This window comes from Brassica napus, chromosome A4 (assembly GCF_020379485.1).
Source record: "Brassica napus cultivar Da-Ae chromosome A4, Da-Ae, whole genome shotgun sequence".
In the NCBI taxonomy this organism is placed as follows: Eukaryota; Viridiplantae; Streptophyta; class Magnoliopsida; order Brassicales; family Brassicaceae; genus Brassica; species Brassica napus.
The window spans coordinates 13,743,388-13,759,772 of NC_063437.1; the positions used below are offsets into that span (position 1 = coordinate 13,743,388).

At 36.9% G+C, this 16,385-nt stretch overlaps 3 protein-coding genes across 4 annotated transcripts; all 3 read left to right on the plus strand.

The window, feature by feature from the left end:
- The first annotated feature begins 956 nt into the window (after window positions 1–956).
- Window positions 957–2,873, plus strand: LOC106446647 (cytoplasmic 60S subunit biogenesis factor REI1 homolog 2-like). Its single transcript, XM_048777711.1, has 5 exons — window positions 957–1,194; window positions 1,330–1,911; window positions 1,982–2,151; window positions 2,233–2,442; window positions 2,525–2,873. The coding sequence occupies exons 1-5, from the start codon at window positions 1,090–1,092 to the stop codon at window positions 2,679–2,681; spliced, it is 1,224 nt and encodes a 407-aa protein (XP_048633668.1). The 5' UTR covers window positions 957–1,089; the 3' UTR covers window positions 2,682–2,873.
- A 451-nt stretch (window positions 2,874–3,324) lies between these two features.
- On the plus strand, window positions 3,325–5,130 carry LOC106449932 (replication protein A 32 kDa subunit A-like). The gene is made up of 10 exons (XM_013891591.3): window positions 3,325–3,526; window positions 3,603–3,698; window positions 3,768–3,868; window positions 3,954–3,995; window positions 4,069–4,146; window positions 4,246–4,324; window positions 4,423–4,494; window positions 4,587–4,672; window positions 4,752–4,820; window positions 4,912–5,130. The coding sequence occupies exons 1-10, from the start codon at window positions 3,413–3,415 to the stop codon at window positions 4,991–4,993; spliced, it is 819 nt and encodes a 272-aa protein (XP_013747045.2). The 5' UTR covers window positions 3,325–3,412; the 3' UTR covers window positions 4,994–5,130.
- Window positions 5,131–7,192: 2,062 nt separating this feature from the next.
- LOC106449718 (F-box protein At3g08750-like) lies at window positions 7,193–13,458 on the plus strand. Of its 2 annotated transcripts, none has more exons than XM_048777709.1 (5): window positions 7,193–9,900; window positions 10,060–11,773; window positions 12,524–12,757; window positions 12,901–12,949; window positions 13,027–13,458. In XM_048777709.1, exon 1 carries the CDS (start codon window positions 8,274–8,276, stop codon window positions 9,897–9,899), a length of 1,626 nt encoding a protein of 541 aa, XP_048633666.1. In that variant the 5' UTR covers window positions 7,193–8,273; the 3' UTR covers window position 9,900; window positions 10,060–11,773; window positions 12,524–12,757; window positions 12,901–12,949; window positions 13,027–13,458. The 2 variants fall into 2 exon arrangements, with proteins under 2 accessions (XP_048633666.1, XP_048633667.1); XM_048777710.1 differs by lacking the exon at window positions 12,901–12,949 and having other exon boundaries at window positions 7,193–7,963; window positions 8,251–9,900.
- The last annotated feature ends 2,927 nt before the right edge of the window (window positions 13,459–16,385 follow it).

Sequence of the window (16,385 nt, forward strand, 5' to 3'; positions counted from 1 at the left end):
AGCCTCTCAACCCAACAACCAATCTGGTTCTGATGTCACAAAGAACAAAAAGTATCCAGGGTGCTTCTTTTCGAGCCTTTACTTCTGAAAGTCTATATTTTGCTAGTTTATGTGGCAGTATATACTCTCTCCGGATTTGAATATATGATGTTTTAGTTTTTTCCTTGTATAGAAATTTATGATGTTATTAGATCCGAATACAGTAACATCCTTGTATAGTAGCATTTTAAGTTTTATGTTTTTTTTTTAAGTCACCCTGTTATGGGCTTAACTCGCCCCTGTGTGGGTTCTAGTTGCCGCCTTCATGTGGGCTCTTGGTTCTGGGGTTTTTCGATTAAGCCGCCAGCTTATGTATTATAACTTGTGGTTTTCCGTTTGGAATGAAACTAATCAGGTGGAAAAAAAAAGAAATGTATGATGTTCTACTTTTCATTAATGCATTTTGTTTTTAAAATAAAATGTAATCAATATAAGTGGTTGAATTTTATTGGGATTCAAATAAATCTTTAAACTAACTAAAAGTAAAACCAAAAAGTATTTGATATAAGTAAGTATTTAATTTCTTTTAATATGTGTTAACCTTAAACATCATATATTCAAATCCGGAGGGAATATTAATCAACTGGAGAAAGCTTTTTGGATCCACATACTAATTATTTTCATGTTTTTTTTTAATTATCTAGCATGTAATAGTTTTTTTAATGTACGATAATAAAACTTTCACATCATCTGCTGAACATTTTCATGATATGTCTTTTTTTGTATAAGTGAGTACAATTTGTTTGGTAAAATTTTTTCATTTCATAAACAAATATTGACTTGAAAAACAAAAAAAGGGGTAAAAATAAGAAACGGGCCTGGAATGAAGATCCACTTAAACTTTAATTTAGGCCCAATATTAAAATCTAAACGGATCTTGACCCGACTCATAATACATCACCTGGTAACGCAAAACACACATATTTATCGTCGTTTCTTTAACCTTCTTCCCTCGACCGACCGACCGACCTATATGAAGGTGAGCCGTCGCCGCAAATAAAATATCTCATCGCTAACCTCAGAGCTCCTGCTAGAGAGAGAGAGAGAGAGATGTCAGGCTTAGCATGTAACTCGTGTAACAAGGAGTTCGAAGACGACTCTGACCAGAAGCTCCACTACAAGTCAGAATGGCACCGTTACAATCTCAAGCGCAAGGTCAGTACTGTGATTGTAGCTTCGTTAGGGGGTTTTTATATGCTTATGGTTCTGTAATTTAAATGACAAAGAACGAAGAAGAAAACACTTTAACATGTTCTTATGATGTTGTTTTTGTTGTCGGAAAAATGTTAGATCGCTGGTGTTCCTGGAGTTACAGAAGCTTTGTTTGAAGCTAGACAAACTGCGATTGCTCAGCAGAAGATCAAATCCAACGAAGCGCCTCTGCTTTACACCTGTGGAGTCTGTAATAAATCTTACAGAAGCTCCAAAGCTCACGAGCAGCATCTCAAGTCAAAGAGCCACGTTCTCAAGGCTTCTTCAAGCAGCAACGGAGAGGAGGATAAAGCCATTATCAAAGAGCTTCCTCCTCCTCCTCCTCGCCGTGTTGAGAAGAAGGGCCCTGCTCGGCTAAAGGGTTTGATTGAGGAAGAGAGTGAAGAGAGTGAGGATGAATGGGTTGAGGTTGACTCTGACGAAGACTTGGAGGGTGAAGAAGATATGGATGAGGATGATGAGGAGGGTTCTGGTGAAGATATGGATGAGGATGATGATATCGAGTTTGAGTTGGACCCCACTAGCTGTTTGATGTGTGATAAGAAGCATAAGACGATAGAGAAGTGTATGGTTCATATGCACAAGATCCATGGGTTCTTCATTCCTGACATCGAGTACTTGAAGGATCCTAAAGGGTTTCTAACCTACGTTGGTCTAAAGGTATGTAGTTTTGTTTTGTCTCGTCACTTTTTATGTTCAGACAGTTAAAAGATCTTTGTCTCTCTTACAGGTCAAGAGGGACTTCTTTTGTCTGTACTGCAACGAACTGCGCCATCCATTCACCAGTTTGGAAGCTGTTAGAAAGCACATGGAAGCTAAAAGCCACTGCAAAGTGCATTACGGTGATGGTGGTGATGAGGAAGATGCAGAGCTAGAAGAGTTCTATGACTACAGCAGCAGGTCTCTTTACGCTTCCTCTGTTTGGTATCTTGTTATCATATAGAAACTAATGTTTTATATTGAAATGTGTGTGTTGTATAGTTACGGCAATGAAGGGGAGAATCAGATGGTTGTAGCTGGTGAATCAGCTAATACCGTTGAGCTCTTTGGTGGGTTGGAGCTTGTGATCACCAAGAGAGAGGATAACAAAGTAACGTCGAGGACTCTTGGGTCTCGAGAGTTCATGCGCTACTACAAACAGAAGCCGCCACCGTCTTCTCAGAAACACATTGTCAACTCTCTAGCCAACAGGTTTGAACCCATCAGAGATTATCTCTTGTTACTACTCTCTTTACTGAATCTGACTTGGACAACGGATGTAAAACAAACGCAGGTACAAGAGCATGGGTTTGGCAACGGTGCAGTCGAAGGAGGATATAGTGAGGATGAAGGTGATGAGAGAGATGAACAAGAGAGGAGCTAGGAGTCGTGTTAAGCTGGGAATGAAGAGCAACGTCATCAGAAACCTGCCCAATAACGTCACGTACTAGTCTCTCCAAACTAGTGTGCTCTTTAATTTCTGTAAACGCTTTTTAAATGGAACTTGTGTTGGTGGAGTGAAGTCTAGAACCTAATATGAGATGAAGCTTTGTATACTTTCGAAGGTCTCGTAAGGCCGATTTTGTCCGAGTTTTGTATCTCTTACGCATTACTTTATTTCTATTTTCTTATTTTTGGCAACATTTTCTTATTTTTTTGCTCTCATGTAATTCGTCTGTGTTTCCTTAACTGGGGAGGGCTTTAAGAACAAACATGAAACATTATGGTTTTGAGTGTCTTCAGTGTGTTGATTCCAAGAGAACTCAAGAGTCTTACCGTTACAGCCAAGCTCCAATGTATAATCATCAAACGCCGACGTTAATAATGAGTGTGTAGTTCAATAGAACATCGCATGAAGGTCACAAAAGCTCTTATTTTCCTACGCGTATTACCAATACATTTTGTATTTTTTTGTTATAATGAAAAATAAATGTTGATGTAAGTGGGCTGGTTCGTGTACTTTCTTAGCCTTTTGGGCTTTAAAAGACAAAGTTGACCCAAAAAAGAAGAGAGCCCAACAGTGAAGAAGCCCTAATAGGCGGGAAGCTGAATCGAATCCGGCGGGAAAATTAGTATTTTTAATCCCTCTCTCTCTCTCTCTCTCTCTTTTGTTAAACTCCTCCTCATTCACCTTTCTCCTTTTCCGATCGCTTCCCTTGTATTCACTCTCCCCATCGAGAAGATGTTTTCCAGCAGTCAATTCGAGCCGAATTCAGCTTTCTCCGGCGGCGGATTCATGTCCTCTCAGCCTTCTCAGCCCTACGACTCCTCCTCCTCCTCATCCTCCACTACTAAGGTCCGCTTCCTATTTGTTGATTTTGCCTTAGATTTGTCGATTTAGGGATGCTAAATCCACTTCTCGTGACTTTCAGGGACTAGTTCCAGTGACGGTGAAGCAAATCAACGAATCTTCTCACTCCGGTGGTGAAAAATCCGGTATCGTCATCAACGGAATCGAACTTACAAACGTACAAAACTCCCTCATTTCCAGATTTCTCCGGTATCGAAAGTTTACTCAGTTGTGTGGTGATGTACAGGTGTCACTCGTTGGGCTAGTGTGCGATAAAGACGTCTCTAAAGTCACTGAAGTTAGATTCACTCTTGATGATGGCACAGGACGCATCGACTGTAAAAGATGGTAACTTTATTCAACATTTGTTTTGGGTATGAAGTGGAACTTAGATAATGGTTTGTAATTGGGGTTGTGGACTTTTCGTTATTAGGGTGAATGAAAGTTTCGACGCTAGAGAAATGGAGTCAGTTCAGTGAGTCTTCTTTTCCTCACTTGTCTTGGTAAAGCTGTTTTCTTATTGGTTTAAATTTAATCTTGTGAAACAGAGATGGAACTTATGTGCGTCTCAATGGTCATTTGAAGACTTTTCAGGGGAATAAACAGCTTCTTGTTTTCTCTGTCAGGTTTGTCAAATCTTTGATTCCTTTACCATTGGCTATAGGTTTTGGTAACTTGTTATTATTTAGAGAAGTGTATGTAATCATCTTGATTTGTTGATGCAGACCTATTGTGGATTTCAACGAGGTCACCTTTCACTATATTGAGTGTATACATTTCTATTCCAAGAACTCTGACTCACAGGTAAAGGAAAATGGTAGTACATTGCAATATAGTTAACTCTGTTGTTGTTGATGTGAGTTGACAATCCATTTCTTCTTTGACATGTGTGGTTTTCTCAGTCGGGACAGCAAGTTGGTGATGTCACTCAATCCCATACGGTTAACACAAACCAGGCAACCACATTGAACCCTGTACGTTGAGATTTACCAAGTTTTTTCTGTTTTCTACATGACTTTATGGTACATGTGCATTAAAAAATCTTATCTTTGATACTCGTTTATAGGTGATGCCCTCTCAAAACAGTGATGGAAATGGGCGGAAGAACTTGGATGATATGATTCTGGACTATCTAAAGCAACCTGCTTGCACGTGAGTTTCAGTTTGTTTTCACCTGTTGCAATCGACCTAAAGTTGTGCCTGATAATTGTTGTTGTTTTGTTAACTGCAGTGCAAGACAACAGGGGATACACCTGGATGAAATTGCCCAGCAGTTGAAGGTTCCAAAGAACAAGCTTGAGTAATGCCTCTTTCTTTCTTTCTCCTTATAATCTCCATCTCTACACTTACAAATTCTTGATCTTTTAATGAGTTGGCTTGTCTCTACGCAGGGGTGTTATTCAGTCACTGGAAGGAGATGGTCTTATATACTCAACAATCGATGAGTATCACTTCAAGCATGTCGAGCTTTGATCAGTCTAGAGTGCGGTTGATCAGTAGAAATTTGCATTTTATCTTCTTTTTTTATGACGATCTAGTATTCATTCTGCCTGCTTAAACTGAAAATGGATTGATTTTCCTATTATGTTATTGGTTTAGTTTTCCATTTACTTTGATGTTCCATATTCTCAAGCCCTTATTATGTTATTAGTTTAGTATTTCGGCTTCGGCCTTATCATAGCTCACATACTAAAAGTATAACTTGGTTTAATAGGTAATGTTTTGTCAGTTCCACGCCAGAAACAAGGCTTGTAATGAAAAATTGATAATGCAATGAATTTAAGACGGGAATCAATGCGAACCAATTTCATTAAAAAAAACTACTGCATGACAACTGTTGGCAGCAAAAAATAGTAACGAGGTCGATACATAATAAACCAATAACCTATACGCCAAATATCAACCAAATCACAAACATAAATGATTTAAACCCTAAACAGACTTTCACCAAACGGATTAACAAAATCATTAATTGAAAGAAACCCTGGCTAAGCCTCTCCTAACTCTTCCAAAGCTTTACTGGGGTTGTTGGTCAAGGAATTTGTAGCTTGGCGACAGAGAGGACAAGAGTCATGTCGATCCAACCACTTGACCAAGCAATCTTCATGAAACAAATGTGCACAACCAGGCGGTTGGCATAGTGCATGTCCCGACTCCTCCAACATATCCTCTAGACAGACCGCACAAGTTCCTTCTACTTTTGTTGTCTGAGGAGCGGAGTTACAAGGCAGGACGATGTACTCTTTCTTGGTAAATCTGAGGAATGCCGTGATCAGCAAGGGTCCTTGAGGCAAGTCTCTTCTTCTGGATTCGACAACAATATGATCGGTGATAAGTCGAGACAAGACATGATCGTTGAAGACTTGAAGTGTCCCTTGATTTGCTGATGAACGTTGCTTGGTGTAAAGTCTTGGAACCTGAGAAGGGATGGCATGTCGGGAAAAGAAAAAGAATCGGGGTAAGAGCCAAGACTCGTGATATTACCATCGTCACTCTCGTCTACGAAAAATTCTTCGATTACCCAACTTTGACTAATCAAGACAGAGTTTAAAAACCCTAAGGACAGATGACCTTGATCAGGCGTTGCATGTACACTGATTTCTACCTTGAGTGATTTTGTTTCCATCTTCTTCTTCCTTGAAAACTCAACAACACAAGAGAGTCGTAAGAGATAAAGAGATTGTGTCGCTACACAGAGAGAGAGACTGTTGTGAAATAAGAAAGTTGAGCTGGTAGTGTGTTGGTGATTGATGTTTGTATTTATAAGAAAAAAAATGGCTGAAAAACGCGTAAATCACAATGTTCACTTTCCTTTTTTACATCCCTATTTTCCTTTTCTTGAAATAATTTTTTTCTTTTTTGTTGAACGTTGATTTATTATGATCTTACAATTATGATATATGAAATATTACATAGACGATTCGACAACCAACGATATTATCTGCCTTATGAAAACCTATACCTAACTGCATCATTTGAGCTGTCTTATGAAGATTTTTATAACGGTCATTTAATTTAATGATGTATTTCCTTTTTCGTGTTCATTATTTCTTTTTCTTGACTGTACCGGTTAGGACTTGGGTGACTCTACCGGTGGTTTAACCAAATTAATTTTGTTATCGGTTTAACGTTTCTTTGGTCGGCCGATTTAACGTGGTTTATGGTTTTCTCAATCAACTTACCAACAACGACAAAAAAAATATAATGAAGATGACCCATGAGAGAAATGCACTTTGGTCCGATGATTATAAAAGGCCAAGACTCAACAACCCAATTAAACCAATCAAAAATTACGATCCGAAATTTCAATTGTCTTGCTCGGTTTGGTTTAGATCGTACCAATTCGGTTTGGTTTATCAATAACATAGAGCAAAACGGCACCGTTCTGAGTCCCATCGGCTCTCTTATAACCTCACGAAAAAATTACATGTAAACATCTTGAAGCAATGTGTTCAAAAAAAAAAAAACATGTTGAAGCCTTGTCCTTGTTACACAAACCGTAAACCTATCTTCTTTTCTTCCCCTCTTAAATTCATTATATGTTAAGGATTCAATACAACTCCCCAACCTATCTTGGGACCTAGTTGTACAACCCGGAATACCAAATAAAACTCTGTTATTATATATAAATAATTAGATACAGTATTATGTTGGTCAACAAGATGACCATCGTTAATTTATGACTAAAACATGCTACTCTATTTTATACAAAAATGTTGTTTTTAACATTTCAATGAAAAGTTGACAAAGTATATATATTTGCTAATCTTAAACCAGGATGATTATGGACAAAAAGTTATTTTCTGAGTTCCAAAATATAAGATGATTAATAAATGATGTTACTGTTAGTTGAGAATTTGACAATTTAAATCATGTAGTTTTTCTTTCAACTACTAAAATTATAAATAATTATTAAATAATATTTTTAAAAAAGTATATTTAAAAAAAATATAAATAATTATTAAATAACACAAAAACATTTGAGAAAATCCCATTAAAAAAAACTCTCAACACATTTAATATCAAGAAGATGATGACCATTTGTTAAAATAAAATAATTACAGTTACTCTTAATTTCTTTTCGCTACATGCAAGATTCACATCCCCTATATATAGTATCTGCCTCCAAATTGGTTCTCTTGATCGTTAAGCTAAGAAAGCCGGAAACTTCATACTCCACCTTCAACGGTTAACTCGAGTTCCTGATTTCTTCATTTTCGCCGGCGATTTTCTCCTCGCCACTCTCCTTCGCCCTCCGTTTCAAGTTCAATTTCTCGGCGCAGGTATGTACGAATTATCCCCCGTTTTGCGAACGATCGCCATGAAAGTCTCTTTCTTGGTTTTCTTGATTGTATCTAATCAGTTGGTTTCAAATCAGATCCACTTCCACTTCCACTTCCACGGCGCGGCGCGATTCTTGTTGATTCTTGATTTTCCGTCGAGGTATGTATCCCTTAAAGAAAGATCTCCATGAAAGGTCACGTCTTGCTTTTCTTGTGTTATATTGATATAATGAGGTTTGTATAATTGGTAAGAAATAGTTGTTTGTAGTCCTTCTTCCGCCTTCGTGATTAGATCTTTCTCTAAAGGACCTTTAAGTTTCTTTGTATAATTGGCAAAAGAAAATGGTTGTGGTCATGAGTTTGTATAATTGTCAAGAAATGAGTTGTTCTGTAGTCTATGATTAAGCTTCAGTCTTGGTTTTTTTTTTGTGTGTTGTTGCTGATCAGGTTTGTATAACTGGCAGAAGAAAATGGTTGGTAAGATTGTTCTGGAAACTGGAGATATCTTGAGTCCACCAAAGCCTGATGAGAGTTCACGCAAAATGGTTACTTCAGAGTCTCAAGCTGCTGATGATCTTAAGGCAAAAGGAGATATGCTCAAAGACAGCTCCAGTGATTTGATTGGAAATGAAGAGTCGGTTGTGTCTGAAAAGCCTGATCAGAGTTCACGCAAAATGGCTACTTCAGAGTCTCAAGCTGCTGATGATCTCAAGGCAAAAGGAGATATGCTCAAAGACAGCTCCAGTGATTTGATTGGAAATGAAGAGTCGGTTGTGTCTGAAAAGCCTGATCAGAGTTCACGCAAAATGGCTACTTCAGAGTCTCAAGCTGCTGATGATCTCAAGGCAAAAGGAGATATGCTCAAAGACAGCTCCAGTGATTTGATTGGAAATGAAGAGTCGGTTGTGTCTGAAAAGCCTGATCAGAGTTCACGCAAAATTGCTACTTCAGAGTCTCAAGCTGCTGATGATCTCAAGGCAAAAGGAGATATGCTCAAAGACAGCTCCGGTGATTTGATTGGAAATGAAGACTCGGTTGTGTCAGAAAAGAATATTCCTCAGGATCTTATTGAATTGATTCTTCAACGCCTTCCAGTGAAGTCAATTTTTCGCTTCAAATTGACTTGCAAAGACTGGAGGAGTCTCTCTACCCTCCCAAGGTTTATCTACAAACACTTACAAGTTAGTCAGAGGCGGCTGTTTCTTCACATAAGGGGCTCTCAAGTTTGGCAGCATGATCTAGAAACTGCTACATATTCAAGGATCCAAGACTTTGGAGAAGAAATTGTAAGCATCTCACACTGTGATGGCCTGGTTCTGTTGAGCACATCTTGCTATGAGCCTTCAACCAAAACTCTCTCAAGGAGGATAGCTATATGGAGTTGCTCTCATGGTGAATGCGCCTGGATACCTAGAATTGGGCTCTCCTTCTATGATTTCTACTGCCTAGGGAGAGATAGCAAGAAATCCTACAAAGTATTGCGATTCACACATGGAAGACATGATCAGGGTGATTTTGAAGCAGAAGCAGAAGCTGAGTTATATGATCTTGACTCACATCGCTGGAAGACTGTTGAGATAATAGATGACTGGATTACACATGGCAACGGCAACTTTGGAGTCGTGTCCGTTGAAACGAGCTCATATTGGGTTGCTGCGACAGAGGGTACATATTTTGTCCAGAGCTTTGACTTCACTGCCGAATGTTTTAGAGCCATAACTCTCCCAAAAGCAGTTGCTCTCTCTGGTGGAAAAACACTGGCTCTGTCGCCATTTGAACACCAAAAGCTGTCTATTTTGTGTCAGATAGCAGACAAAACCGAGCTTTGGATTACTCAGGTTGGAGATGTTGTGAATTGGGAGAGGTTTCTTGTTTTTAGAGGACATCAGCTTATACCTCACAATCCAGCCTTTCTCATCATGGAAAAAATGGTCAAGGTGTTTTGTGAAGAAGTAACGGTTGATAGAAGTTTTGCTAAGATCAAAATCAGACAGATAGGTCAGGGCGGCTTTGAAGATACCCAAATAGCTCAATATCGATTTGATAGGCCTACAAGGAGTTGCCTGTATACAGAGAGTCTGGTTCCCTTGCCATGAGGTGCGTTTGGTTTTTATTAGGTATTTTCTTAAGGTGCGTTAGGTTTTTATGAGGTGCGTTTGGTTTCAATGACGATATTTTCTTATGCGTTTGGTTTCAATAACAATATTTTCTTAGGCGTTTGGTTTTTATGAGGTGCGTTTGGTTTTTCTTATGCAGGTACAATGTTTCTGAGGCAAAGCATCAATATAGTCTTCGGTGACAGGACAGTTTTTTTTTTCTCTGGGAGTATGATAGGAAACCAGATGCGGCAGACAAGGTGTTTCTGAACATGTTAATACAAATTTGTTGTAGATTTGCTTAAGAGATTCTTTTTGGATTGGGATACAGAGATACTATAGAGTCAACGGTAAAGCACAGTTTTTTTCCTGAGAGAGTATGATAGGAAACTAGAGGAGGGAGAGCAAAGTGTCTCTTTAACATGTTCTTGTTGTGGATTTGGTTACAGTTTCTTTTTGGATTGAAATACATAGTCAGTCAAGTGAACTGAACTTTTACTGAATTCAAAGTTGAGATCATAAATTGGCCATCTCGGATGGTGGTGTTTGCTGTGTTGTTTGGTTGATAATCTTGTTTGATTGAATTCACACTGATAGCTTATGCTTTCAGTGACTTAGTCTTGTCCAGATGGTCTTTTTCTGATGTTTTTCAAGAACATGAAGATTCCAAACATACACATAACAAATGACAAAGAGCAAAGAAACTTTCACTATAAAAGAGAGAGAGAGAGAAGGCGACCCTCTTATTACAAATAAGAAGAACTAAATACATTAGCCTTTAGTGCCTCAATCTTCATTAGTTTGATGAAACCAGTTATGAGCATACATCCCACAATAAAGAGAGCAATCCTTGGCCTTGCAGACCAAGATTTGGCTTCCAACAACTCATTCCTAACCCTTTAGATATATGAGCTTCGACCTTCACCTTCGTTTCCATCTGCTCAAACACACTTTCTTATTAGTGTCTTTCACCTCTGCTTCAAGTCTTGCATTTTGGTATCATTCAAGAATGTGGGTATCAACTCTGATCCATCAGGGCCATCTTTAATACATCCGTTCCAATAACAGAACACAGGAATCTTTCTTTTGTCCATGAGCTCTTCAGCTAAGTCAGTCAAAGAGAAATATCAAAAGCCATTGGTGATAATCAGAAACCCTTAAAAACTCAAGGTAGCAGTAGCAACAACCAGCAATGCAAGATATAAAGAGAAAGCTTTCTAAAAGAGAGAAGTGAATTAGATAAACCCTTAACGAAATGGAACTTTGTGAATTGAGAAACCCCTAAAGCTGTCATATTTTTTATTAAAAGAAAATTGAGTTGACTAGAGGTGAAACAGGAAGAAGAAGCAAGGATCAAAAGACGATTAAATTTTAGTAAACTTTTTTTTTTTTTTTTTACTTTTATCACTTGCAGAAGAGTGTTGTAGTTATTCCCTCGCCGTCTTGAGGTGATTTGCTTCGGCCAAGTGTATGTAGCTTTCTATTACACGCCACCCCTTTGCAAGAGATGTGTTTATTTTTGGGTCTCTTTTATTTTCGACAGCTAGATTTTAATTTAGTCTGTAATCAAATTAATTTGGGTAATCAACACAATAATGAAGTGTATATCAGACTTTTAAATCCATTAAGAGAAAGACATGTCGGTAAATCTTTTATTCTTATTTGTGCCGTTCGACTTTACGACCTATATCGCAGATCCAATCCCGGCGAAGAACAACAGAAAGCCATTGGAGCAGAAGAATGAAAATGATATCGCGTAGACTTACTCCTCGCCTGTCTCCGCCAAGGAGATGTCAGTTAAGTCTTTCGACAAAGTTCTGTTGGAGAAGGAGTTGAAGAAGCTTCGGAAGATGGAGGAGTTCAAACCAAACATGGTACGATCTCTATGTCTAGATTTAGCTTTTGGTTAGGTTTTGTGATTAGATTCGGACTTGGTTAGTTCTCGATTCTGCAGATAGGATTTGAACATTTGAGACCTGTTTGATAGTCGACCATTAGATTCAGTTCATTACAAGACCTGTTACTGATTACGAGTTCATTACAATACTCACTCTGTTTTGATAGGAAGGAAAAAAGAAAACAGATTTTGCTTTGTTAGTCATGTATGATTTTCAAAGGGTTTGGTAGACGAAGTGAGTGAGATTAGAGCCATAAAGTAGGAAGAAGTGATAAAAGAAGATGGCGGAGGAAAAGATTATAACTATGTGGTTGACTTTTCCATCACAAGTTCTCGTGGTGACACATAGAGAATGAATCGTTCTGTGTGTGTTTGCGCAAGCCCTTGTTTTTTTGTTTTTTTTTTTAACCCTAGGGTCTTTGTTTCTGTTGGAAAGATTAAAACGGTAACAGATGACTTGGTAGCTGCAACTGGTATTGACAAGTTCAGTGTTTCCTATCCATGTGATTTTTCCTAAGAGAAAGGCTTTGTTGTAATAACATCTTATCCATGTGTCCTGGAAATGCTAAGTAACCTAGCATGAGAAGTTGGCAGAATGTCATTGTCTAAGATTACTCTCTTTGCTCATAACCTTGTCACTGATTCTACTACTTTCAGTTGCTATCAATTGGCTGCTTTAAATGTATGTTATTAACAAAGCAGTTTTAATATGCTGATTGGTTTCCAGGTCATATGTTGATCAATGTCAGAAAACTGGATGCGTGGGGGATACTTGCTTCCATCAATGTCAATTTTCAGCTGATGGAAAAGCCATTAAGAGCCACTTTACCTGCGATGGAAACAGTGGGATTGCAAAAGTGATTGTCAGTACGAATTGCATGATGACTAGAGGAAAAGAGACGGAGAGAAACCTACCAAGTACTTCGTTAAATGGCCACTCAAACATGTCTATGGCATTCAGGTAACTTCCTCTTTGCTTAGTCTCATATATATATATATATGTCTACTACATCTGATGAGACTTTACAAAAACAGATCATATGTATATGTTTGGTTTCTGGTTTCTTGGTTCAAGATTGTTCTGTTCTGTGTTTGCTCTTTCAGACGTTCGCTTGTGGTCTACTATTTTCAAATTTTTGAACTTAACAAAGAGGTCTGTTCTTTTCGTATGTATGTATACTTGCATATATAGGTTTGATAGTGAAGGATCTCCTGTGTACTATTAAACAGGTGGCAGAAAAGAACAAGGAGACATAACTGGAAGCAATGGAGGAATAAAAAAGGACGAAGGAAGAAGAGGCCATGAGTCAAAAGAAAGATGAAGATGATCTCATGGAACTCCATAAACAAGAAGCTCTCTTAACTGCATAAGAAGAAGGAGAAAACAGACAATCTGATCAAGGTCACTCATTGACTCACACTTTCCCCTTTTAACTCACTAAAATGCATTGGTGGAATTGATCACTGCTACTGCTTGCACTGAGAATAGATGGAAGTTTTCATGATTGTAATTCTGCTCATCTACACCCGTTCAACGCTTTGGTTTGTTTCATTTTCTCAAGCTTGAATCCTTTCAGCGTGGATATAGAGTCTTTTATGCTAAAAATACTGTTTCCTTGGACTCTAAAGTCCTAAATGATATCACAAAGATATTTGATACGATTAAGTATTTAGAAGCGCAACGTTAGTATACATCTCTTTCTTACAAAGTCGCAAACCATAAACATTATGTTGTACAAATATCGACGAATTGTACAAGTCACCATATACATAATGCCTCATAACGAATTGTACAAGTCACAGGACACATTTGAACTTATTATTTAAAGTTAAAAACAAGACAAGAGTACGGCTTAAAAAAATAACTTGTTGCTGAAGCAAACAAATGTTTTGTTTGTTAGACCATGTCATACTTTTTCGTCCAGTTTCTTGCAGTAGCCTTGTACTTTGCTCTGTCTGTTTTGTACATGAACAACACAAGGGCATGTCAACGTTACCACCAAACAAGTTTCAATATTTGTTTGATAAAATATCATAACCTTGGGTTCGAAAAAAAGAAGAAGAGAACAAACCGTAACAACGACAATAGATTGGTGTTTTATAACGCCAAAGTTGAAGTTGAGAAGCTCTCACTTCTTGACTTGAGAGGTTTTAGAGTGGCTGAAACAGAGCGACCCTTGGGCTTAAGTAGAGCCAACCCTTATTCTCTATGCACGTTCGTCACTTTGTTAGTTACTCATCTCGATGGTATCAAGCTAACGTGAAACATAAACTTAGAAAGTATGCAAGTGATGCTAGATTTAAGAACTTTGTGTGTACCAGTTTATGCTAACGGCTTGATTTGAATGTCCAAACTTTAGCAAAACTTTGCTTTCTTAAAATCTTACATTCACAAAAATTTAAACCTATGGTATCAACATATACCTGTTGCCGTTACTTCTTCCTCAAGAGGCACAGACATTAAAATTCTTGTAGCTTAAGATTCCAAACAATTTAGCATGCTAAAATCCAACAAACCTAGCTAGCTAGCTAGAGAAAAAGAAACTAAATAAAATATTATACAAAAAAAAAACGAGCAATATCGAAACATACGAATCACTTCTCCTCCTCGTCCTTTGTTGGATTCTTCTGCAAGGTTATGCGAAGAGAAGATAACCACAGTTCTTTGGATCGGTTTTAATGGTCAGCTCGGCGGAACAGTTTGTGCACTTGAAGTAGAACCGATAAATTTCAATCCCTAGGTATGTTTCTTCGGTGACTTGTTCTACACGTCTATTGAATTTGGTGCCCTCCGACATGTAATTACCACACTTGTTGCAACGAGCAGGCACCGGAAGCATAAATCGATGGTTCTTCGGTTTCAGGAAGCGAGGTATCTTCTTCGGATCAAAGTCTGCCGGATAATTCTTGTTTAGGACTTTGCGTTCTGCCATATCTTCACAACACAACGAATGGGTTTGAATCAGAATAGTTGGGTTTTAATTCTACTCTCTGCTTTAGAACTAAGAGCCTTGACCACCTCTCTTTTTATAATACTCGAATTTTCCTTATCCCAATTGTGTTAACAAACCGACTTTGATAAATAAAAGGAAAATAACCTTTTTTTTGTTTTGGTTCAAAATAAAAGGAAACTAATCATTATGAGGTTTTGTATTGTAAAAAAATTGACTATTATGTGTGTTTTAATTACGGCCGAATGTAGTTGGGCTTGTGATGTTTAGTTGTGGGCTTAGTGTCAATATCGGCTTCTCTGGACTACGCATCTCTACTAATAAAAGGGAGCTTTTGAGGCTCCATAGGGCGTCCACATCAGCGGAAAAAATTCCTCCCGAAAGATGACACGTGGCATAAAATATAGTTTTACATTTTAATATTACTTATTTTCGAAAATTGTAAAAAAATATGTAAACATACAGCATAAAAAAATGGAAAAACTATCCTTACTAATAAAAGAGACCTTTTGAGGCTCCATAGAGCATCCACATCAGCCAAAAAAACTTCTCCCGAAAGATGACACGTGGCATAAAATATAGTTTTACATTTTAATATGAGAAAAATCCTTACTAATAAAAGGGACCTTTTGAGGCTCCATAGAGCGTCCACATCAGCAAAAAAAACTTCTCCCAAAAGATGACACGTGGCATAAAATATAGTTTTATACTTTAATATTACTAATTTTCGCAAATGATAAATAAGTAATCTCTACTAATAAAAGGGAGCTTTTGAGGCTCCATAGGGCGTCCACATCAGCGGAAAAAATTCCTCCCGAAAGATGACACGTGGCATAAAATATAGTTTTACATTTTAATATTACTTATTTTCGAAAATTGTAAAAAAATATGTAAACATACAGCATAAAAAAATGGAAAAACTACATTAAACATATGTAAGATTACTATTTTTCACTTAAAAAAAAAGATGGCTTATCTCCATAATGTAACATTACCGTTTTATAAAAAACATTATATATAATTTCGAAAATAATATATATATGTAAAACATACAACATAAAAATGGAAATACTACATTAAACATATGTAGACGCCATTTTACATTTAAAAATAAAAATAATATGTAAATATACAACATAAAAAATGGAAAATTTACATTTAACATATGTAAGATTACCATTGTTCACTAAAAAACGGTTTATCTTCATAATGTAACCTTGCCATTTTATATAAAAAAAAAACATAATATAACTATTTCACTATTTGTCCAAGTTCTTCTATTAAACATTGCCGTTTTACATTAAAAATAGAAAAATACGTAAAGATTTAAACATCTATCTTAAAATATAAAATATAGACATTAACTAAATATAAAGTATAAGAAAGCAAAATACTCAATATATAGAAAAATAAATAATAATTAAATATTATAAATATATAAATATACGAATTATATATACAATAATAAGTAAATGCACAATTTTAAAAAAAATGGAAAGAGTACATTAAATATTAAACATCTATCTTAAAATGTAAAATATAGATATTAAGTAAATAGAAAGTATAAGAAAAAGTACATTAGTATTTAAACATCTATCTTAAAATGTAAATCAATCTTAAAATATAAAATTATTAGTA

What these genes read in the sequence shown, in the direction of transcription:
- LOC106446647 (XM_048777711.1), top strand. Translation starts at nt 1,090, where the DNA reads ATGTCAGGCTTAGCATGTAACTCGTGTAACAAGGAGTTCGAAGACGAC. An exon ending in TTCTATGACTACAGCAGCAG is followed by an intron (nt 2,152 to 2,232) that starts GTCTCTTTACGC and finishes TGTGTTGTATAG; the next exon opens with TTACGGCAATGAAGGGGAGA. An exon ending in GTCAACTCTCTAGCCAACAG is followed by an intron (nt 2,443 to 2,524) that starts GTTTGAACCCAT and finishes AAACAAACGCAG; the next exon opens with GTACAAGAGCATGGGTTTGG.
- LOC106449932 (XM_013891591.3), top strand. Translation starts at nt 3,413, where the DNA reads ATGTTTTCCAGCAGTCAATTCGAGCCGAATTCAGCTTTCTCCGGCGGC. An exon ending in CGCATCGACTGTAAAAGATG is followed by an intron (nt 3,869 to 3,953) that starts GTAACTTTATTC and finishes TTTCGTTATTAG; the next exon opens with GGTGAATGAAAGTTTCGACG. An exon ending in AGGCAACCACATTGAACCCT is followed by an intron (nt 4,495 to 4,586) that starts GTACGTTGAGAT and finishes ACTCGTTTATAG; the next exon opens with GTGATGCCCTCTCAAAACAG.
- LOC106449718 (XM_048777709.1), top strand. Translation starts at nt 8,274, where the DNA reads ATGGTTGGTAAGATTGTTCTGGAAACTGGAGATATCTTGAGTCCACCA.